At 37.6% G+C, this 18,482-nt stretch overlaps 1 protein-coding gene across 1 annotated transcript in view; it reads right to left on the bottom strand.

The window, feature by feature from the left end:
• Positions 1-18,482, bottom strand: part of LOC122813862 (zinc finger protein 880-like) — a 140,022-nt gene that overhangs the window by 66,008 nt on the left and 55,532 nt on the right. Inside the window, exons 4-5 of the mRNA XM_044086400.1 lie at positions 17,470-17,596; positions 13,954-14,076 (exon numbers count right to left, since the gene is read on the bottom strand). Of these exons, the coding sequence (XP_043942335.1) occupies positions 13,954-14,076; positions 17,470-17,596 (250 nt within the window). The remainder of the gene's footprint in view (positions 1-13,953; positions 14,077-17,469; positions 17,597-18,482) is intronic.

The raw sequence follows: 18,482 nt of genomic DNA on the forward strand, positions 1-18,482 counted from the left end.
ATCAATTTATTACCTCTATTTTTAAATTAATATCTTTTTTTGTCTGTTCCCTCCACTGTAACTGTTGATGTGCTGCATACCACTTTAAAAAATGTCTTTCGTAATTTGTGTGTACTGATCATGTCTAAATAACTAAATGTATCTGTAATTTTTCTATGTGGAGCTTTTCTCCCCGAGCCTCTGCTGAAAAAGGGCCTTTTCGGCTCAGACAGACACCCCCGGTTAATAAATGTAAAATAATAATAATGTTACTTGCGCATGTATAGGGCATAAAGGTGGTGATGTATGGGTGAAAACACTCCTAAGTGAAATGCCCCACAAGGAGGAGAATACCTTCACAGACAAAAGAGAACATGCACAGCCAAAAAGAAAAACAACAGAAGGAACTGCAACAGCGCAAAGAAGGACATCCACTATTACGGTAACATTTTACACAATTGTACTATGTCCTTCCATATCAATGTTGCAGTATTCTTTACATAAGAAAGAGTACAAGAGCCAAGAAGAAGGCTGGGGGGAGGAAGGCACAGAACACTCCTCTACAAACCCATGCAAAATAGTCCTGGCAAAACTTGCCCTGGCCCTGGAAACTGCATCCAGTTTGTAAAGTTTGGTCAAAGTACAGGGGGGACCAAGTAGCAACCTCCAGAGGGAATTGGTGTCTAAACTCTTGAAAAAAGCATCAGTGGAGGCAACCACCCTAGTAAAATGTGCTTTTACAGATGAAGAAAGAATTTTGCCATGAAAAGAATAACAAAAAAAGGTAATGGCCTTAGAAATCCAGAATTAGATGGTTGGCTTGGAAACAGCCAAAGTCCTGGGATGAAAAGAAACAAAAAGCTGCTCAGACTTGCAAATTGTTGTAACACAACGAACACCACATTGAATCCAAAAAAACTGGTTTATTCGATTCTCTAGCACCTCGGCTATAACACAGCCTTCAAGGAGTACAAACATACACAAAATGCATTTATATATATATATATATATATATATATATATATATATATATATATATATATATATATATATATATATGTATCCAGCAGTCCCTAACTCACAATCATTAAACAATTATGCAATTATAATTGAATCATTAATTCATCATCTTAAAACATATACTGAAAAATCAGTTTAAACTAAATTTATCAAATAACACTTTTCCAACAACAATCTATATTAAAATATAATAATAAAAAAAATATACTATATTTCCTGTTGTGGGTCAAGAATGCTTCTGGAAAAGTTTTGTTTAATCATGTGTAGTTTTTTTGTAGATTTTTTTAAAAGTGTTGTGTGATATAGTCATTAATCAATTATTCAATTGAGTGCTGGTTTATATAAACTGGGAGGTTTTTTCCTTGTTTTGTTCTGCTGTTAAAGGCTTTGGCGAGGGCTGAGAGATTTTTACAACTGCTTTTTAAATAAATTCCTTCTCTGGAGTTGTTACTGGATTGCTTGTGTCTTTTATATACTATTATGTTACATTTTGGTTGCTGTGGTTTATCTATAATGACCAGTGATTCCTTAGTTGGTGAGTTTTCTAACTGAGCCTAAAAGGGGAGAAAACCACCGTGACAGGAGATCTGGCAAAAGAAAAATAAAGTTTTGTAACATGTCCAAAGGGCCCTAACATCCGGGTGTTAGTATGGTTTTAGGCTACTGAGAAAAACCACTGGGATGAGGACTTTCCCAACATTTTGCCGCATCTGTACAAAAGGGGTTTATACAAATTGTTTTAGGTAGTTGAGGACTACTGGGGGAGGAAAGCTTGAAGTTGGAATGAGTGCAGCAATTAGGCTAAATGGAAGGAAACAGCACCCTAAGTGGAGCAAACAAGAGGGAAGCAGTTGGCTACTATCAAAATGGGTGTTCTATCAGAGCAATGTGATAAGAGGCCCCAATCGGGTTTGGAAAAATGCAAGTGTGTTCTTATCATGTGTTCTACATGTGAGTGCTGGCTATCTGCCCGAGGGCATTCACATAGAATATCTTCCCATAGTAGGTTCATAACTAACGCCCACCCCTTTAGTATAGGGGAACTATACCCATTATTTTGCTGTGCCTCGTATGAGCCCCAACATGAGGAAGTAATCCCTGGGGGTATATCATAGCGATCTCCTATCCATTGTGACATATTTCTCTTCCCTGCGGCATCCGCGATCTCTATGCCTCACATCACATTTCAATACATTCCCGCAGCATGAGGTCTTTGGGTGAATCTGTATATTCCCAACACAGCATAGGGAATAGCGGTCATCTGGGTTTAAAGTATCCACCCTTCCTGGCTCTGTCCCGTCTAGATTTTTTGAGGTGAAGCATATCCATCAAAATCTGGCCGGATCTAATGGCCTTGTATGTTAGGCAAAGGAGGTCACCACTGAGCTGACATGGGTATGTATGTTAGGCAAGCTTCAAGCCAGGCGGCCGGTGGGGCAGCATGCTTCTTGAATTTTTGAGACCCTCACATCCTTTTGGTGATGTTTTTTGGTAGCTCTCCAGCTGCTGCAAGTATTAGGGTTTGTGGCCTTCGAATGGGGCATTGTACTCAATCATTGGTCTGATGAGAGTGATAGTATAGGAGACTGGTCTGATGAGTGAGAGATATGTATATCCCTTCATGACCAGGTGGGCAATGTAGATGGTCTTCCTAATAACTGTTTAATACATTTCTAACTTCTTTTAGCTACATGGGTGTCCGGTCTACAGGTCTGATAACTTTCTTCTGTGCTCAACCTGGATAACAATGCTGGTATTCAGTGGATCCCTTGTTTTTCGAAGGGTATATGACTATGCATTTTTTTGGCATTTAACTTTTTGGAGCCATGGCATTGGCATTGATTATCCATTTCTGTGAGACCCTTCTGAGAAGGATATCTGTGTCAGAGATGTGTGCCTCTACTTGTTGTCGGATTTTGCAGTCATCTGCAAACTTTTTGTCAGCCATAGTGTTCCTCACAACCCTTGTACTTGAGTGTTTGCTTGTGCTTGACAGAGTAGGAAAAAGAGTTCTGAGCCTGTGGTGGACCACTTGTGACAGGCTTGTGAGTCCTGACATGGGCGCAGGCAACTCTGCCCCTGTCTCTCTGACCCTGTGGCCAGTTTGCAACCCATCTTACGTGAACCCATCTTGTGATGTATGGCTGATAGGTTTTTCTGCTGATGAGGTGGAGTTGATACCAGAAAGGCCTTAGCCAGATGTCGGTAGGCTGTATGGAGTAGGCTGTATGGACTGCCTTTCCCTCATCAATGCTTTGAAAAGTCAACCAAAGTTTAAGAAGGCATAGAAGTTTAGGCATGATCTGCCCAAACAAAAGGATGGATCCTGATGGATCCAAAGTCTGCAAATTCATGTCTTCTTTTTTCCTTATGAGTCCATTATGATCTTCTCAGATCTTTGCAGATAAAAAGTCAAGCTAATGGGGCCGGTAATTTCCATAGGGGTGGAGGCCACGCCTTTGTGAAGTGGACCACGGCAGTTGCGCCACTCCCTGAGTGCGTATCAGGTAAGGTAAGATGAATAATTAAACAGCAATACAGCTGTGGGTTTTAATTCGTTGAGTTAAAAGTTGGAGACACACCGGGGGGGGACACACTCAGGTCCCATGGATGCTGTGTTTTGCTTTTGAGAGCAGAGAGTACTTAGGCGTTGGAGATTGGGGGGGGGGCTGCAGTAAGCAGGTTATATCTCTCCTTTTGGGGGGAGGGGGGGAGTTTTGCACTGAACCTGTCAGCCAGTATATTGGCAATGTCTGTAGGATCAGTAATCTTCACATCATTTTGAACTAGTTCTGAGCATATCTGGGAGTTCTGGCTTACTTTGCTTGGGACGCTCTTATCTTCGGGAGCTGCAGGTGCTTCGTGAAGGCATTTGTAAGTGATTCAGCGAGGGCCTACTGTTTAAACACAGTCTTTTTTATTTCAGGAGACCACAGGATAGTTCCCTCAAGTGTGTTAGTCGACTTGAAGTTCTTTACTGTATGATTTTATTTCAGGTGAATGTTTTTCCGCAACACTCCAAGCCGAGATTGAATTTAATGATTGTGGGGATGGTGTGAGGTATGCTTCGATTGTTTGACATTGTCTTCCCAGTGAACTTTTTAGAGACGGGTGGTGTTGGCTCCTTGTGTGGTGATGGTGACTAGTTTTTCCATTCTTGGAATATTAGTGTGATAGTGGTTGGTTTGTGTTAGGGTTGCTGGGCTCCAGGAAGGAAGGTCCTGTTAGGGTGGTGAAGTGGTTGAGTATTGTGTTTAATTGATACATTTATCCTCTAGTGTTTCAGGGAGAGTTAGTGTGAGGTTCCTGGACCACATGTTACAATTTGCAGAGCAGTCTTACCTATGGTTAATTGCACCTGGATGGTCTCTATGATACATGCCACCGTTGCAGTCAGTCTTGCATCGTGGGTTTGTGACATATAGTGAGGGTGTGCCCTCCTAGTGGGGTGCTGTCAGGAGCCTTGAACCAGGTTTCTGTATCCAGACATCATAGTGAACGCATGATAGAAGGTAGAAACCTGATATAATTGGGTGCTCTCAAGGGCCTTGAACCAGGTTTCTGTCACTGCACATTTCCTTTTGTTCTTTTGGGTGGAGAAGAGCTAGAGGTGTAGTTTGCCATTTTGAAGTTGAACTTCGCATAGAAAGGCATTACCATAGTAGTAAAAGCCTTGTGTTTTAAAAGCGTCCTGTTAAAATTTGGTACTTGCTACTTGTCCACTATGTCATGTAGAGCAGACAGACAAGCGATCCCCTTTGTCCAACGTCCATGCAGACACAATGATGGCTTAATCAACACTTCCCTCTGTATTGTTGGATCCAGTTTGGTGGACATTGGAGTTTAATTGAAAGGTCATTCTGTATCATCTCTGGGGTGTATAAGGTCATCATTCTTCTGCCTGGTGAGATGCTGCTCAAGGAAGGGGTCATACCACTGCAGGTCACAGTCCAGAGGCTCCCGCATGTTCAGGTAAATGTAAGCAGGAGGACAATGGTCGTATTTCATGTGCGCGTGGAGGCCGACTGCTGGCGTTTTACAGTTCTAAGTGAGGAGACCTGAGGTGCTTGCGTCTGCTGGTAGTTCTAGTCTGTGTCCTTCTATTACTGTGACCTTCTCCTTACTCGTCACTGGTGACGGGGACGGTCAGTGTGTTGTGACTGGGGTCACCAATGGTGTGTGTGTCTGGTGTTGACTTTGTGACTTTCTGGACTCTGACTTGTGACACTCTCTGCTTGTGTTCTATGTGCTGCTTTGTTGTGTTCTGGTGTTGGTGGTGCGCCAAGTACTTGTTTTGCCTCTTTTGTTTTTGGTATTGGGTGCAGTATGGTGGCAAGCCAGACTGGGTCACTTTAATGATGTTTTATCTATGTGAGACTGGGTCTATGAATGGTACTATCCTGACTCTCCTCCTGACTGTGATGGGTAACCTTCTCCTCAGAGAGCTCAGCCTCCACCTATGTTGAAAACATGGCCTCTCTTGCATGTATTTGTGTTTTGTGGGAGGAGGAGGAGAGGTTTCCCAGGTACATGAGGCAATTGTAACATTGCCATGAGGCAATTGTAGCGTGTGGCATGATTCAGGGAGGCAACTGAGCACTTTATCCCACTAGCAACTAGACTCGACAGACAAAAAGAGGGGTTGGGGGAAAACTTTAAAAAGAGAAATGGGGATGTGGGTTTTGGAGGCCGGGGGGTAAAAGTGAGTGATTGCTATAATAGAAGCTGTAGGAATCAGGTAATAAGTAGAGATGAGAGAAGTGCTCTTAGGAAAGTGCTAGAGAAAGACTTACTTAGAGGTAAGATAGAAAAGATAACACTCTGCAGTAAAGAAAAAAGATGTAAAAAGAATGCTTAAAGGTAAGTTAGAAAGAAGTACACTCAGTGAAAGTAGGTAACTTGAGTTGTTTACTATTAAAAGGTTTACCTGTAAGAAAAGTTTTAATTTTTTAAAACTTTAGATGGAATGAAAGGGTGGAGTTACTTTTGTATTTTGGTACTACTAAATACTAATTTGGTACTATGAAATACCTTCAATAGCCAATAAATTTTATTTCAAAGTGATGGTTTTGTGATTACTCACATAAGCCAGTGAAAGTAGAGGGAAATGGAAATAAGAGAGCAAATGAGATATAAGAACAGATTAACATACTAGAAAGCAACTAAAAGACCAGTGGTATTTAAGGGAGGCAAAATGGGTGGGAGGAGGATTCAAGAGCAGTGACTCAGAAAGCTGTGGTCTCTTTTGAAGTTTTTGAAGTTTTTAAAACCAGAAAAATGAGAAAAAAAAAAAGATAAAGAAAACAAACTACAGTATTCAAATATAATATAGAAAGCAATACAAAAAAACAAGCAACTAACCTTTCCTTCACGTAAAGTGGCAAAGAATGTAGCAGAGTCTGGATGAACAAGCAGTAAAAAAAGTATTAAGTAATTATCAGTATTAATGAAATACCTATACCATACCGACTTCCTTCAGGTATGTAAAAAAAAGTGATATATTTATTTATCACTCAGGAAGTTGCTAAAGTTGATGAATGTAGCAGTAGCTCTAATGATAGCTTTTACTCTTGTTGTTCTGGGGAAGATGATAGTAATAATGCCTACTGCAAGTTAAACACTGACAATATCAAAGTGAAAAGTGTTTGTTCCATTTTGTAATAATGAGAGCATACAATGCTTAGATAAATCATTAAATCATAATGTACAAATAATTTATGATAAATTTATAAGTCAAAAGAAAAAGTGTTGAATATAATTTAAAGCATTAATTGATTTAAGTAGGAATGAACAAATGGTATTTAAGAAGTTAGTTGTGATGAATTATACACAATATTTATCTATGTGTTACAAACATTTGAAAGATAATACTGTCTATCAATGTATAGATATCACTGATTATGATAGCTCAAAGATTGTATCTTGAGTTATTAGAAAAGGCAAAAGATTATATTATTTTTCTGTTAAAGATGTTACAGATAAATTTGCTATAAAACCCAGAATGCCATGTTTAAAATTCATAAGGATTTGTTAAATCCACTTGTTTCTGCTAGTGGGAGCTTTTGAATAATATCTTTTATTACATGAAGTATTAGTACCATTAGTTACAAAATTGCCATCTTATGTTAAAGATGTTTTGAATTTTTAACAAAAATATATCAAGTTATATGGGATGAAGAAATGTTTTTATAGTTATATACAAATATCAAACATCTTGATGGTATTAGGGCTATGTATATTACAGAATTAATGATGATGAATATATTTGAATTTGATGAATATATTTATGGGCCTGTTTGAGCAACAGTATATCTATACTACGGACACATGTAATTCAGTATTATAGATATATTGATTTTATAAATCAAATTAATGCTAATAATAGAGAATAAAATTTGATGGACTACAAAAAGGTTTTTTGGATGTTGAATTAATAGGGATAGTTACCAGCATAGATTATGTAGTGAGAATAGAGATAGAAATGCTGAATTAGAAGATAGTTTTTGAGATTTTAAAGAGGGGATATGATGAAATGAATTTGAAAGAATGCATGAATAAAGTACTTAATAGTAAATCTGTTAAATGTAGTTTGACATGGTACAAAACAAGATAAAATATATATTTTACCACTACTTACTCAGTAATATCAGAAGAAATTATAGATACAATCAAATCCAGTTGGAATATAAGCAGAGAAGTGGATTACAAAAGAAACTATTATTCTAACAGGGAAGAAATATTAAAGATTTTATTGTACAAATAATAGAAGGAAAAATAGTATGTGGGAGTTAGTATTTTGTAGTTTTGTTGTTAAAAAAGGTGATGAAGATATATATAGAAATTTTTTGAAAAAAATGAAAATTTTACTTGTAATAGCCTGAGAGTCATATATTCAATCAAATGTACTTGCAATAAATTCTATATAGGTGAGACTAAAAGAAGTTTCTCCTGTAGAATAAAAGAACATATATAAGGGATGTGAAAAATTATAAACTATCTAGTCCTATAGCTGTACATTTTAGGAAGTTTGGAGGGTTTTCACGCTACAATTTTAGATAATGTGCAATGTAATAAGTTTATGACAGATGAAGAAGCTAAACAATTGCCGAGGAAAAAAGCATTTTAATTTTAAATTTAATACTATGTTCCTGTGGGTTTGAATCAAGAATGCTTCTGGGATAGTTTTTGTATAATCATGTGTAGTTTTAATAAGATTTGGTTAAAAGTGTGTGATATAAGTCATTAATCAATTATTCAATTGAGTGCTGGTTTATATAAACTTGGAGGTTTTGGATGTATGTTAAAGGCTTTTTTTACAACTGCTGTTTTGTAAATAAATTCCTTCTTTGGAGTTACTGGATTGCTGCTGTGGTCTTTATAATACTATTCATTACATTTGGTTGCTGTGGTTTATCAACAATCTATATTAAGTCCATTTGGCTTAAAGGTCTTATATTTCAAAATAAATAAAGTCTCTTTGTACAACAATTTATTTTTGAGATAGATCTTACAGTGGGGTGTTCATTGCGTTTCAACACTAACTTTTCAGTGCTTTTTAGTCTTGGTGTATTGCAAATTGTTGGAGTCTTATCTAAATAATACCAGAGCTGTCTATGCAGATCCAAGGGGTGAGGAACCATCGCACTGGCAGACTGCTTAGGAGGTGTAACTGTTGGCTCATTAAATCGTACCCCTGTGACAGCTGATAGGCTGTTAGGGTTGACAGCAGGGTTAAAGTGGAGAGTATGGCTAAGAGATACCTGTAGTACACAAAGTTGATGTTTTATTTGAAGAAATTATAGAAGGGTGGTAATTTGTGAGTTAAGGATATGTTTGTAATGGGTTAGTATACTGAACAGAAGCATGGAGATGGATTAGAATTAGATTTGTAAGTTGCAATGCAATGTTTATGGTGGAGGTAGTGATATGAAAGTGGTTGGTCATGCAGTATGCCAAGCGGTGGAGGATTGAATGGAAGGGTACTTTGAAGAGGTGGAACTGTAGATGGTTGATGAGGGGCAGAGAAACGGTTGTGTATAAAGGAAGGTTGTTAGGGTGGGAAGGAAGTGGAGCAAAGCACTGCTGAGCAGTGTGGAGACAGCTAACCCTTGGGCAGCAGGCAACTTCCCAAAAAAAACCAAGAAAAATGGACCACTAAAAAACTAAGGACTATGGAAGTGGAAGGAAAGAGGCCTCAGTTATAAACACAGGGATAATAAAGGGGGAGGGGGTAGTACTTTAATCAAATGTAAAGGTAAGTAAAAAATATTGAATTAAGTTATGTAAAGGCACAGGTTTGTGTACTCCATGAATTTATGGAAAACCAGTAGTCCTTACTGAACCAAGCTGTCATTGGCACTGGCTTTCTGTTTTAAAGGCTTTAAGGCTACCTAAAAATGTATGTACTGTGCTTGTACGTTGCTTTGGATTGGTTAGACAATTACTTTCCACTCTAACAGCTGAGTAGGGATATGGTTTGCAGTGACCAACCCCGAGAGAAATAGAAAGATAGGCAAAAATTTAGTTTATGTACTGCATTAAACTCCTTATGTAAAGCAATTTTGTGTGCTAACTTCAGTACAGTGACACAAAAGGACAACTGTAGAGCACCCATAAAAATAAACAACACTCTCACTCTACAGATTCAGTATGTTACAGTTAAGTATAATTCAGTCTAAGAGGATATGTAGTTTACAATATCTTAAATGTTATTGCAAAATGCTATCCTCTATCCTACTCAGAGTACCTCATTCTAACGTTAAAGTAGTAGCAACAGTTTACCAAACAGCTCGATTCTCCAAAAAGTCACCTACATAGTAGGCTGCAAAATAGTCACAACTCATGATTTGTACCCAATAAAATGACAGTTGTCACAATAAAAAAAGGAAAAAAAGACAAAAGGTTTCTTCTGTGTTTTCTGAATTCTTGGCTTAATTAAAGCCCCCTTCATGAATTTCTGAGCCATTTCTCTTTTGTACAATTTTTAGACAACTGCTGGCATTGCAAATGCATTCTGGTTATGAAATGCTTCAGAAAAACAAGTTTTTATTGTGTGGTTTAAATAAAATAAGTGTAATAATATACAAGTTTCTGCAACATCGCTCCTTCAGCTGCCTTTTTTTTTTTTTTTTCATAACTGGTCAGTCAGGGCTACTGGAATAGTGTAATCACACTGGTTGTGCAACACAACTGAAGCCGTTTCTCTGAGGTGTCTTGCATTTCCTGGAAAACATCCTTTTTTAAATTTAAATACTAGCATATCACAAAATACAAAGTGGCCCTTTGAATTTTGATTGTTTAAGCTGCACCAAACCGCTCTCTTCTTCTAGAGGTGTGGTAGCATGTTTGGCGTATCTGCAAGCTAGAATGGGTCACTGTTAGTTGCCAGTTAGTGAGGACACATTTCTTGGACCCATGTTGATTGGTGCTGTTAGCAAATGAGGTGCATTTACAATTCCATCTAACAAAATGAACTACTCAATCTTACACCAGCAAAGGGGAACAAATACTTTTCTTTACCAATTTTAACAGCACTATTTTTTGTTAGTTTACCTCAGAAATCCAAAATATCTAGCTTGATTTTTTTTTCCAGACAAGTCAATAGTCATAGGTCAAGGGCTGGCTAAACTGTTATGGAGTACATCTCCCCAACTGGTTTGTTTGTCATGCTTTGACCTTTTCAAGTAGTCTCTTTTAACCAGGCCTTTTACTTATACAACAGTGGAGCTTCAATGTCAGCTGCTCCAGATACTGTGGTTTGAGCTTATGGTTCTTCAATTATTTGGCTACACCGTTATTCAGGTTTGGAACTGCCATAAATGATACTTATTCTGATAATTATGTGAGGACTACCAAGGATTTTGCCAAACTTTATTGGAGATTTGTTTCTTATTCCTATATTCAGCTTCATCTGCTCCAGGTACCGATTTATATGGTTTTGAAACTACTGTGAAAATCTGCCATATTATTAATTTATCGTGCCTTTTACTGATTCAGGCTGCCATGAGAGAATGATTTGCTGTATTTCTTTGACAGCTTAACTTTATTCTTAGTATTTTGTGGCACTTGCAATTATGAGTCTCGCTCTTTCAATACTTGCCTTCTTTGTTAATTCGCTGATGGTTCACTTCTTCATTTCTCTGTTTTTCTTCATCTTTACTTCAAAACACTGCATTGGATGACATGCATTCTAGGTCAGTGATGATGCTGTTTTATCTATTTCTGACACGTTTAGGTGTCTGCTAAGGAATTCCAACTACTACCGACTTCATACTATTGGCTTTCTTAAAATCTTAGATCTGAACTGAATTGTGTGAAGCATTTTGTTGAGTTCAGATAATGCTATCTTCAAGTTGAGTTTGTTTTTCATTGAAGACTGAAAGTGCTATTTTTCTGTGTGTGTGTGTGTGTGTGTGTGTGTGTGTGTGTGTGTGTGTGTGTGTGTGTGTGTGTGTGTGTGTGTGTGTGTGTGTGTGTGTGTCTCTCTCTCTCTCTCCATCTCTTTGGTGCTTTTGATAGTAGGAACTGTCTACCAAGAATGTGTTTTTTTACAACAAATGTTCGTGCATTTAATCTTTGTAACAATACTGTAATATATTATAATAAACAAACTCAGAATTATTTCTTCTCTGTAAAGTTTCACAAACAATTGGCCATGTTTTAGAAAACTGTACAACGTAGACAGTTTCCCATCACTTTAGTTCAAACCATTATTTTCTGAGTAATGATTTATTAAGATATTTACAGAACTATGAAAAATTATCTTTGTATTAATTAGTAATATACATACATAACATTGACTGCATGTCAAGATATATACAACTGAGTACAATTATCAATTATTATTCTGCAGTTGTGTAATTTTGATTATTTCATTGTATAATTTTTTCACTCAGTGTTTTAAACTTATCGTTCTGTGTGGAAGTGTTGCAAAAGTCTGCTGAAAGTAGGAGTGGCTATGCATTTTTATGCTAATTAGTTACATAGATTTGTGGTCAGATTTACCTATTTTTCAAGAACCTTTATCCAAATTTTTGATGCAGCAGATTAAGAGGAATGGATTGCACAGTAGCCCCCATCAAATCTTACTTCTCTAAAGTAAGCAGATCCCAAGTAAAATAACATTTCCTTTTTCTAAATCGTGTTTTTCTGAGGGGGAAAAAAACTTCCATAATTCCATTCATCAGACTTCATCTCCTGTACTCTCAGGCTTAATGTAATCTACTCTGAGATCGCAGCACCTTGGGGCAAGGGCAAACTCCAAACACAGCTACCTACTTCAATGATTGCACATTTCAAATGTGGGCTACTGGAGGGGTAATCTTACTCACATACTCCTAGAATTAAATCCATTATAAAAGTCATTGTTTTACACTGGTTAACACAGAACAATCCTCTTATAGAGTAAAACTCTTGGGAATTATATTAGTGACTGCAAAATTTACTCCCCAATGATTATGCTGATGATTTTTTAATTCCATACTTTTTTAAACAAAGCAATGTCTTTTGGCTTTTCTTGTTAGGGGTTGCCACAGCAGATCGGTCCACAAATTGATTAGCAGTGGAGTTTTTACAGTATTGAGTTGCCAGCCTAGCGCCCAACCTTCACAAAAGGCACATGCTCGCACACACACACACCTACTTGCACGTCTTTAAAATTCACTTAACCGCAGACAGGACATGCAGACTCTGCACTAAGGCACTCCAGCCGAGAATAGACCTGGAGACCACAGAGAGGATATGCAGACTCTGCACTAAGGCACTCCAGCAGAGAATAGAACAGGAGAACCTCTTCCTGTGATGCAGTAATGCTAACTGTTGCACCACCACAGCCAATTTATTCTATACTTTTTAAAACAAATGGGACAAAATAAGGTTAGAAAATCAGAGCATTAACTAGAACACAATGAAAATACCACATGTAGGAAATATAAAACAATAAACAGTATTTACAGATGATCACCTGACACAAAGATCACTGTCCTCAGCATACCCATGTGTATCAAAATCACAGGCTGTATCACAGAAACAGTAGCTAATCTTAACATATTTTTTTGAACAAGAAACATCTTTATTGAAATAACATTTATGACATAGTTAATCATACATTTATACAAATGAAAACAAACCATATTGACATTTTCATTTGTGAACATTAAACATCACTTATAATCTTCTATACAGTCCTCGTCAGTCAAACATTACATGGCTCAATCAATTCCACCCTTCCCTTAAACCTTTTTGCTCCCCTAAAACACTGATCTGCATGTATGGTTCCCACAATTCCAGTTTTATTCTATGCAAATTTCTCCTACCATTTTCTAAAGATCCCACTTCCATGTCTTTTATTTCTGTTACTATAGTCACTACTTCTAGTACAGCTGATTTAAATTTTGAATTCCATTTTCTAGCAGTTGCTTTTTTTGGCATCCGCCATAAATATATTCAGCTAGGCGTTACTATATCTAGGCAATTCCAATTCTCTATCATAAGCTAATGCTAACATTTGTGTATATGTGTGTGAGATCTGATTTGAATGTCCAATGAGTGGGCATCACCCACTCTAAATAAAGTTAAGCATACAAATGGTCGCAAGTTAGTGAGTCCATGACCTGTGCTAAAAATCTGTACAAATAATTGCTTTACAACTACCCACTTAGTCCAAATTCTGAGTTTTTTTTACAAGATTTTCCTCATAACTGAGGATAATAGTTTTGCACATAAATATCTCCCACACATCCACCAACTCCCAAGTCAGTGACACGGCCTTGGATAAACCTTTTTAGATTACAGTATATCTCTGTGCTTTATAAACTTTGATTTTATATGAACTATTATTTACTTCTTATGGAGTCTAGGCATAATCCTCCAGTTCTCTATACTTTCTGCTAGTTTTCCTAAAACATTGTCCACATCAGTAAGACACAAGGTACAACTGAAGAGCTGTTTACTTACCATGGGAATTATCTTCAAAATTATCATTCTGTTCTGTGGTAGTTTTTCCTTCCACTTCTAATGTTAATAGTGTGTCATCTGTTTTCAGTAGCAACAGTAACTTACTTGGAGGTATTCTGTATCCTAAACATAAAAATATACATCCATTTTTAATTTTGTTTTATTAGCCAGGAAGTCTAAATGGGCAAAGCCCATTTTTACTGGCATACAATAGTCAAAGGCTCAATAAATTGATCTAATACATTAACAACAGGATATAATGCACTCAATTAACAGTACAATTTCTGAACATAATTGCAATCACAGTACAATATTACCTACTCTCCAGATTTTCTGCTGATAAAACAAAAATATGTACATGTATTACTATTTTTTTTTTACATATCAGTACTGCTGGACACTGTAGGAAATTGACTTATTGCCAAGGGAATGTAAGAGAAAGTGACTAGAGCTGTAAGTAGAATGCAAATCATCAGGAAGGAGGCAAGAGAGGCAGATGGCAGCAAATGAGTTAAAGTAAACAAGCCTGTGAACATGGGATATGTGATTGAGCAACAATTATAAGAAGTCAGGGCAGAAGAGACAGAACATGAAAAGAAAGAGGAGGTGTAGAAAGAAAGAATTCTAAGGGGGGTATAGAAATGGGTAACATGTGGTTGCAGGGGATAACAGTTTACAGGGGAAAAAGCAGAAAAGTCGATAATTTATGTGAAAGAACAGAAAAGACAATATGGGAGGTCACAAATATAACAAACAACATAGACAGTCAGGGGCTAACTACAGGAAAATTACAAAGGAAGAATAAATAGCAGTCTAGGTTGTAGCTGCGATTTGATATGTAGGATACTGCACTGATTAAGAGAAGAGGGTAGTGACTATAAAATGTGATTGTCAAGGCTAGGAGAGGTCCGTTACTAAAGTACACAGGTTTTCTTCGGATTACTTGCAATATATGTACACAAGGGAAGCTTTTTTTTTTCACTTTTGAGAGAGACACCCCTCAATCGCCCTCCTTCTTAATGGCAAAATGCCACCGATAATCACTGCACCCCACAGCGGCTGAACATGGAATGCAGATGCTGGTCATGTACCCTCATACACTAGATACACACACACACACACACACACACACGAGTGCGCGCACATGTGTGCACACACACAAACTGTAGAGTAACATCTAAAAGAAATAAAGGCACTAATCTCATTCAGCACTTGAACTATCTGCTAATCTCATAGTTTGAATTATTAAAGCCCTCAGAAACTACATTCCAAGTTCTTGGTAAAATCACAGTCTTTGCTGATGGGACTAATATAGTCTACCTGGCTTGGAGAAGGCTTGAAATCACTGGAGGTGCTGTTCTGTGACACTTCCATGAATTACTCTGCCTACGCGGACAGGACACTGAAACAGTTACTTACTGGAACAGCATATTAAATGCATGAGCCAGCTGTGGTATACAGGGATAAAGCCCCGACTACGACCCAAGTAACTAGAGTTCAGATCGTGGCCTAGGCACCAGCTGGAGCTGTGGAAAATTATGATATTGCCGAATCACATTTTCAGGGGGTGGATACATGCATGGGGGACATGGTCATTTATGAGCACTGATGGCGATATTGGGATGGAATGGGAGCCGGTGGTGCTATATGAGAGCAATCAAAACAGGGATTGTCACAGCATAAGTGGGGGTTGTTTTCCTTCCAGCACTACTGCAGATCAACCAAGATGACATCAATACTGCAGGTCAATAGGCTCTAGGGCTTAACCGAAAAATCCAGCTGGCTTTAGTATGACAGCCTCCACTTCTCCACTCCCTACAGTTATAGAGACATTCATAATCCAATGGCAAAGAGGTTATATCTGCTTGGAAGACTGAAACCTACTCAGCAAAGAAACATGACTGGGGTACCTTAGCAAGGTGCGATGGTCCCAAAGACAGAAGGCGCCATGAGCAAAGCCACTGATCTTACCTGAGCAGTAGCTGGCCAAAACAGTATTATTAGCTATTAGTGGTTAGTGTTGCAAATTTACCTAGACCGTGATATGGCAGTTTGTGAGGTTTTACTAGCTGCTGCTTTCAAGTATGAAGCATATCACTAACTCTTCTGATTGGGTTATTACAACACTGAAAGGTCATTGCAACATTATTATAGCAACAAAGTATTTTATCATGGATTAAAGGTTCCATATCATTGTACATTCTGACTTTACAGTTGTCCAAGATGAAAATTTTTCCTAATTTATTTTTAGTGAAAATTCCAAATTTATTGCTGCAATTCAAGAATTTAAGCATGAGAGTAAGGTGGCATACTGGGACCACGCGTCCTGTTCAATCCATTCCTTCACATAATTCAATTAGCTAAAAAGCTCTTCCATCTCTGATGGTTTTCTAGGTCATCTAGTTTATCTCATATTTTCAGAATCACAACAGATTTTTCCACTATACCAACATGCATCTTTCCATGTGCATGGCAACTGTATTATGGGCAGACTCCATGACGGTAGTTCTCTGTGGCCCAAGTCTCAATATTACCTTGGCTGAATTGTACTATTCTTTTCAGTTCAGATACATCAGTTAATAAAGCCTTCCAGTACTTGAGAAAGGTTACAAAATTGGCCTGCCCTAATGGAAATGAAGAATTATCAGGTACTCCTATTCAGCCATCAGGGCAGTTTTGTCTCAGCTTGGGTGGTCTGTCACTGTGGCTATTAAACACACTCATAAGCGGTCAGAAAATCGGGGAAAGAGAGAGAGAGGAAGTGAATTTACCAATCTAGTAACTAAATGCTGCCAGATGAGTTGCCATTGGATTAAACAGTAAGACTGAAAAAGGCCAGTTATATTCATCCAGAATCTGGAGTGGTGCAAATTATCTACTGCCATGTTGTTGACACACAGCAATTACTATGATTCTGAACAATTCAAATAATGAAATCAAAGCTCCTTTTTGTCTATGATACAAGGCATATGTAGATAATAATTTGTTAATAAATAGTACTTAGAAACATGCATGACTGGAAAACTCAACCTGAAAAGAAAAATTATGGATTTATTTACAGCTTAGGATACGGAAAGAAAATATTAGCTACCATAAGGGGAAAACAGACTACCTAAACGGTGTTTACTTTATGAAAAAAATGACCCAATGACATAACCGGCATGCAGTCTAGGAGAAGCAATATAAAAAGTGAAAAGAAACAGGATCTAAAATAGTGGTAAAAACCCACAGTTGCAAACTGAAATGAATGGTAAAGCAGGGGAAAAAATCAGAAGGTTGTATACCTTTGAGACATAAATCATAAAAAAGAAACAAAAAGAGAGAAAATATTGCTTGAGGTCATTAAATACCAATATATACACACACATGAGAAGTTGGCAGCATCTGGGCCATTTGAAAGGATAAAGGACAGGGACTCCCCACCCACAACTAACTGCATGTTCCTTAATTATCCTGGCAGTGCATTCACTTGTAACTCGTAAAATAAAGACACCACTTAAGCTAGATGTCACTTACCTACTGAAATCAATGCTTTATAGTTCTGTACCATTACTTCTCTGTAAAGCTCTTTATCAGTCTGTCTCAACGTCTTCCACTCCTCTTCTGAGAAGCTGACAGCAACATCCTCAAAGGTTTCTGGTGCCTAAAAAAATGACAGTGCATTTTAACTTTTATTATGTACAACATCAAATCTGCAGTTTTGCAGCAAAAGCAAAGCATTTGATGTGATTTTACTTCTTTACTAGATAGACATAATGGTCTGCAAGAACCCCCCCCCCTTCAAGCTATATGATTCTTAAAGAATAGACTGTAGATAAACATAGGGTAATATGTATTACGTGGTTAGTGAACAACAGCTATACGTGAACAGGGTAATATGTATTACGTGGTTAGTGAACAACAGCTATACGTGAACAGGGTAATATGTATTACGTGGTTAGTGAACAACAGCTATACGTGAACAGGGTAATATGTATTACGTGGTTAGTGAACAACAGCTATACGTGAACAGGGTAATATGTATTACGTGGTTAGTGAACAACAGCTATCGTGAACAGGGTAATATGTATTACATGGTTAGTGAACAACAGCTGTGCGTGAACAGGGTAATATGTATTACGTGGTTAGTGAACAACAGCTATACGTGAACAGGGTAATATGTATTACGTGGTTAGTGAACAACAGCTATACGTGAACAGGGTAATATGTATTATGTGGTTAGTGAACAACAGCTATACGTGAACAGGGTAATATGTATTACGTGGTTAGTGAACAACAGCTATACGTGAACAGGGTAATATGTATTACGTGGTTAGTGAACAACAGCTATACGTGAACAGGGTAATATGTATTACATGGTTAGTGAACAACAGCTATACGTGAACAGGGTAATATGTATTACGTGGTTAGTGAACAACAGCTATACGTGAACAGGGTAAAATGTATTATGTGGTTAGTGAACAACAGCTATACGTGAACAGGGTAATATATATTACGTGGTTAGTGAACAACAGCTACACCTGAACAGG

Source organism: Protopterus annectens, chromosome 10.part0 (genome assembly GCF_019279795.1).
Source record: "Protopterus annectens isolate FY-2018-M chromosome 10.part0, PAN1.0, whole genome shotgun sequence".
NCBI lineage: Eukaryota > Metazoa > Chordata > Ceratodontiformes > Protopteridae > Protopterus > Protopterus annectens.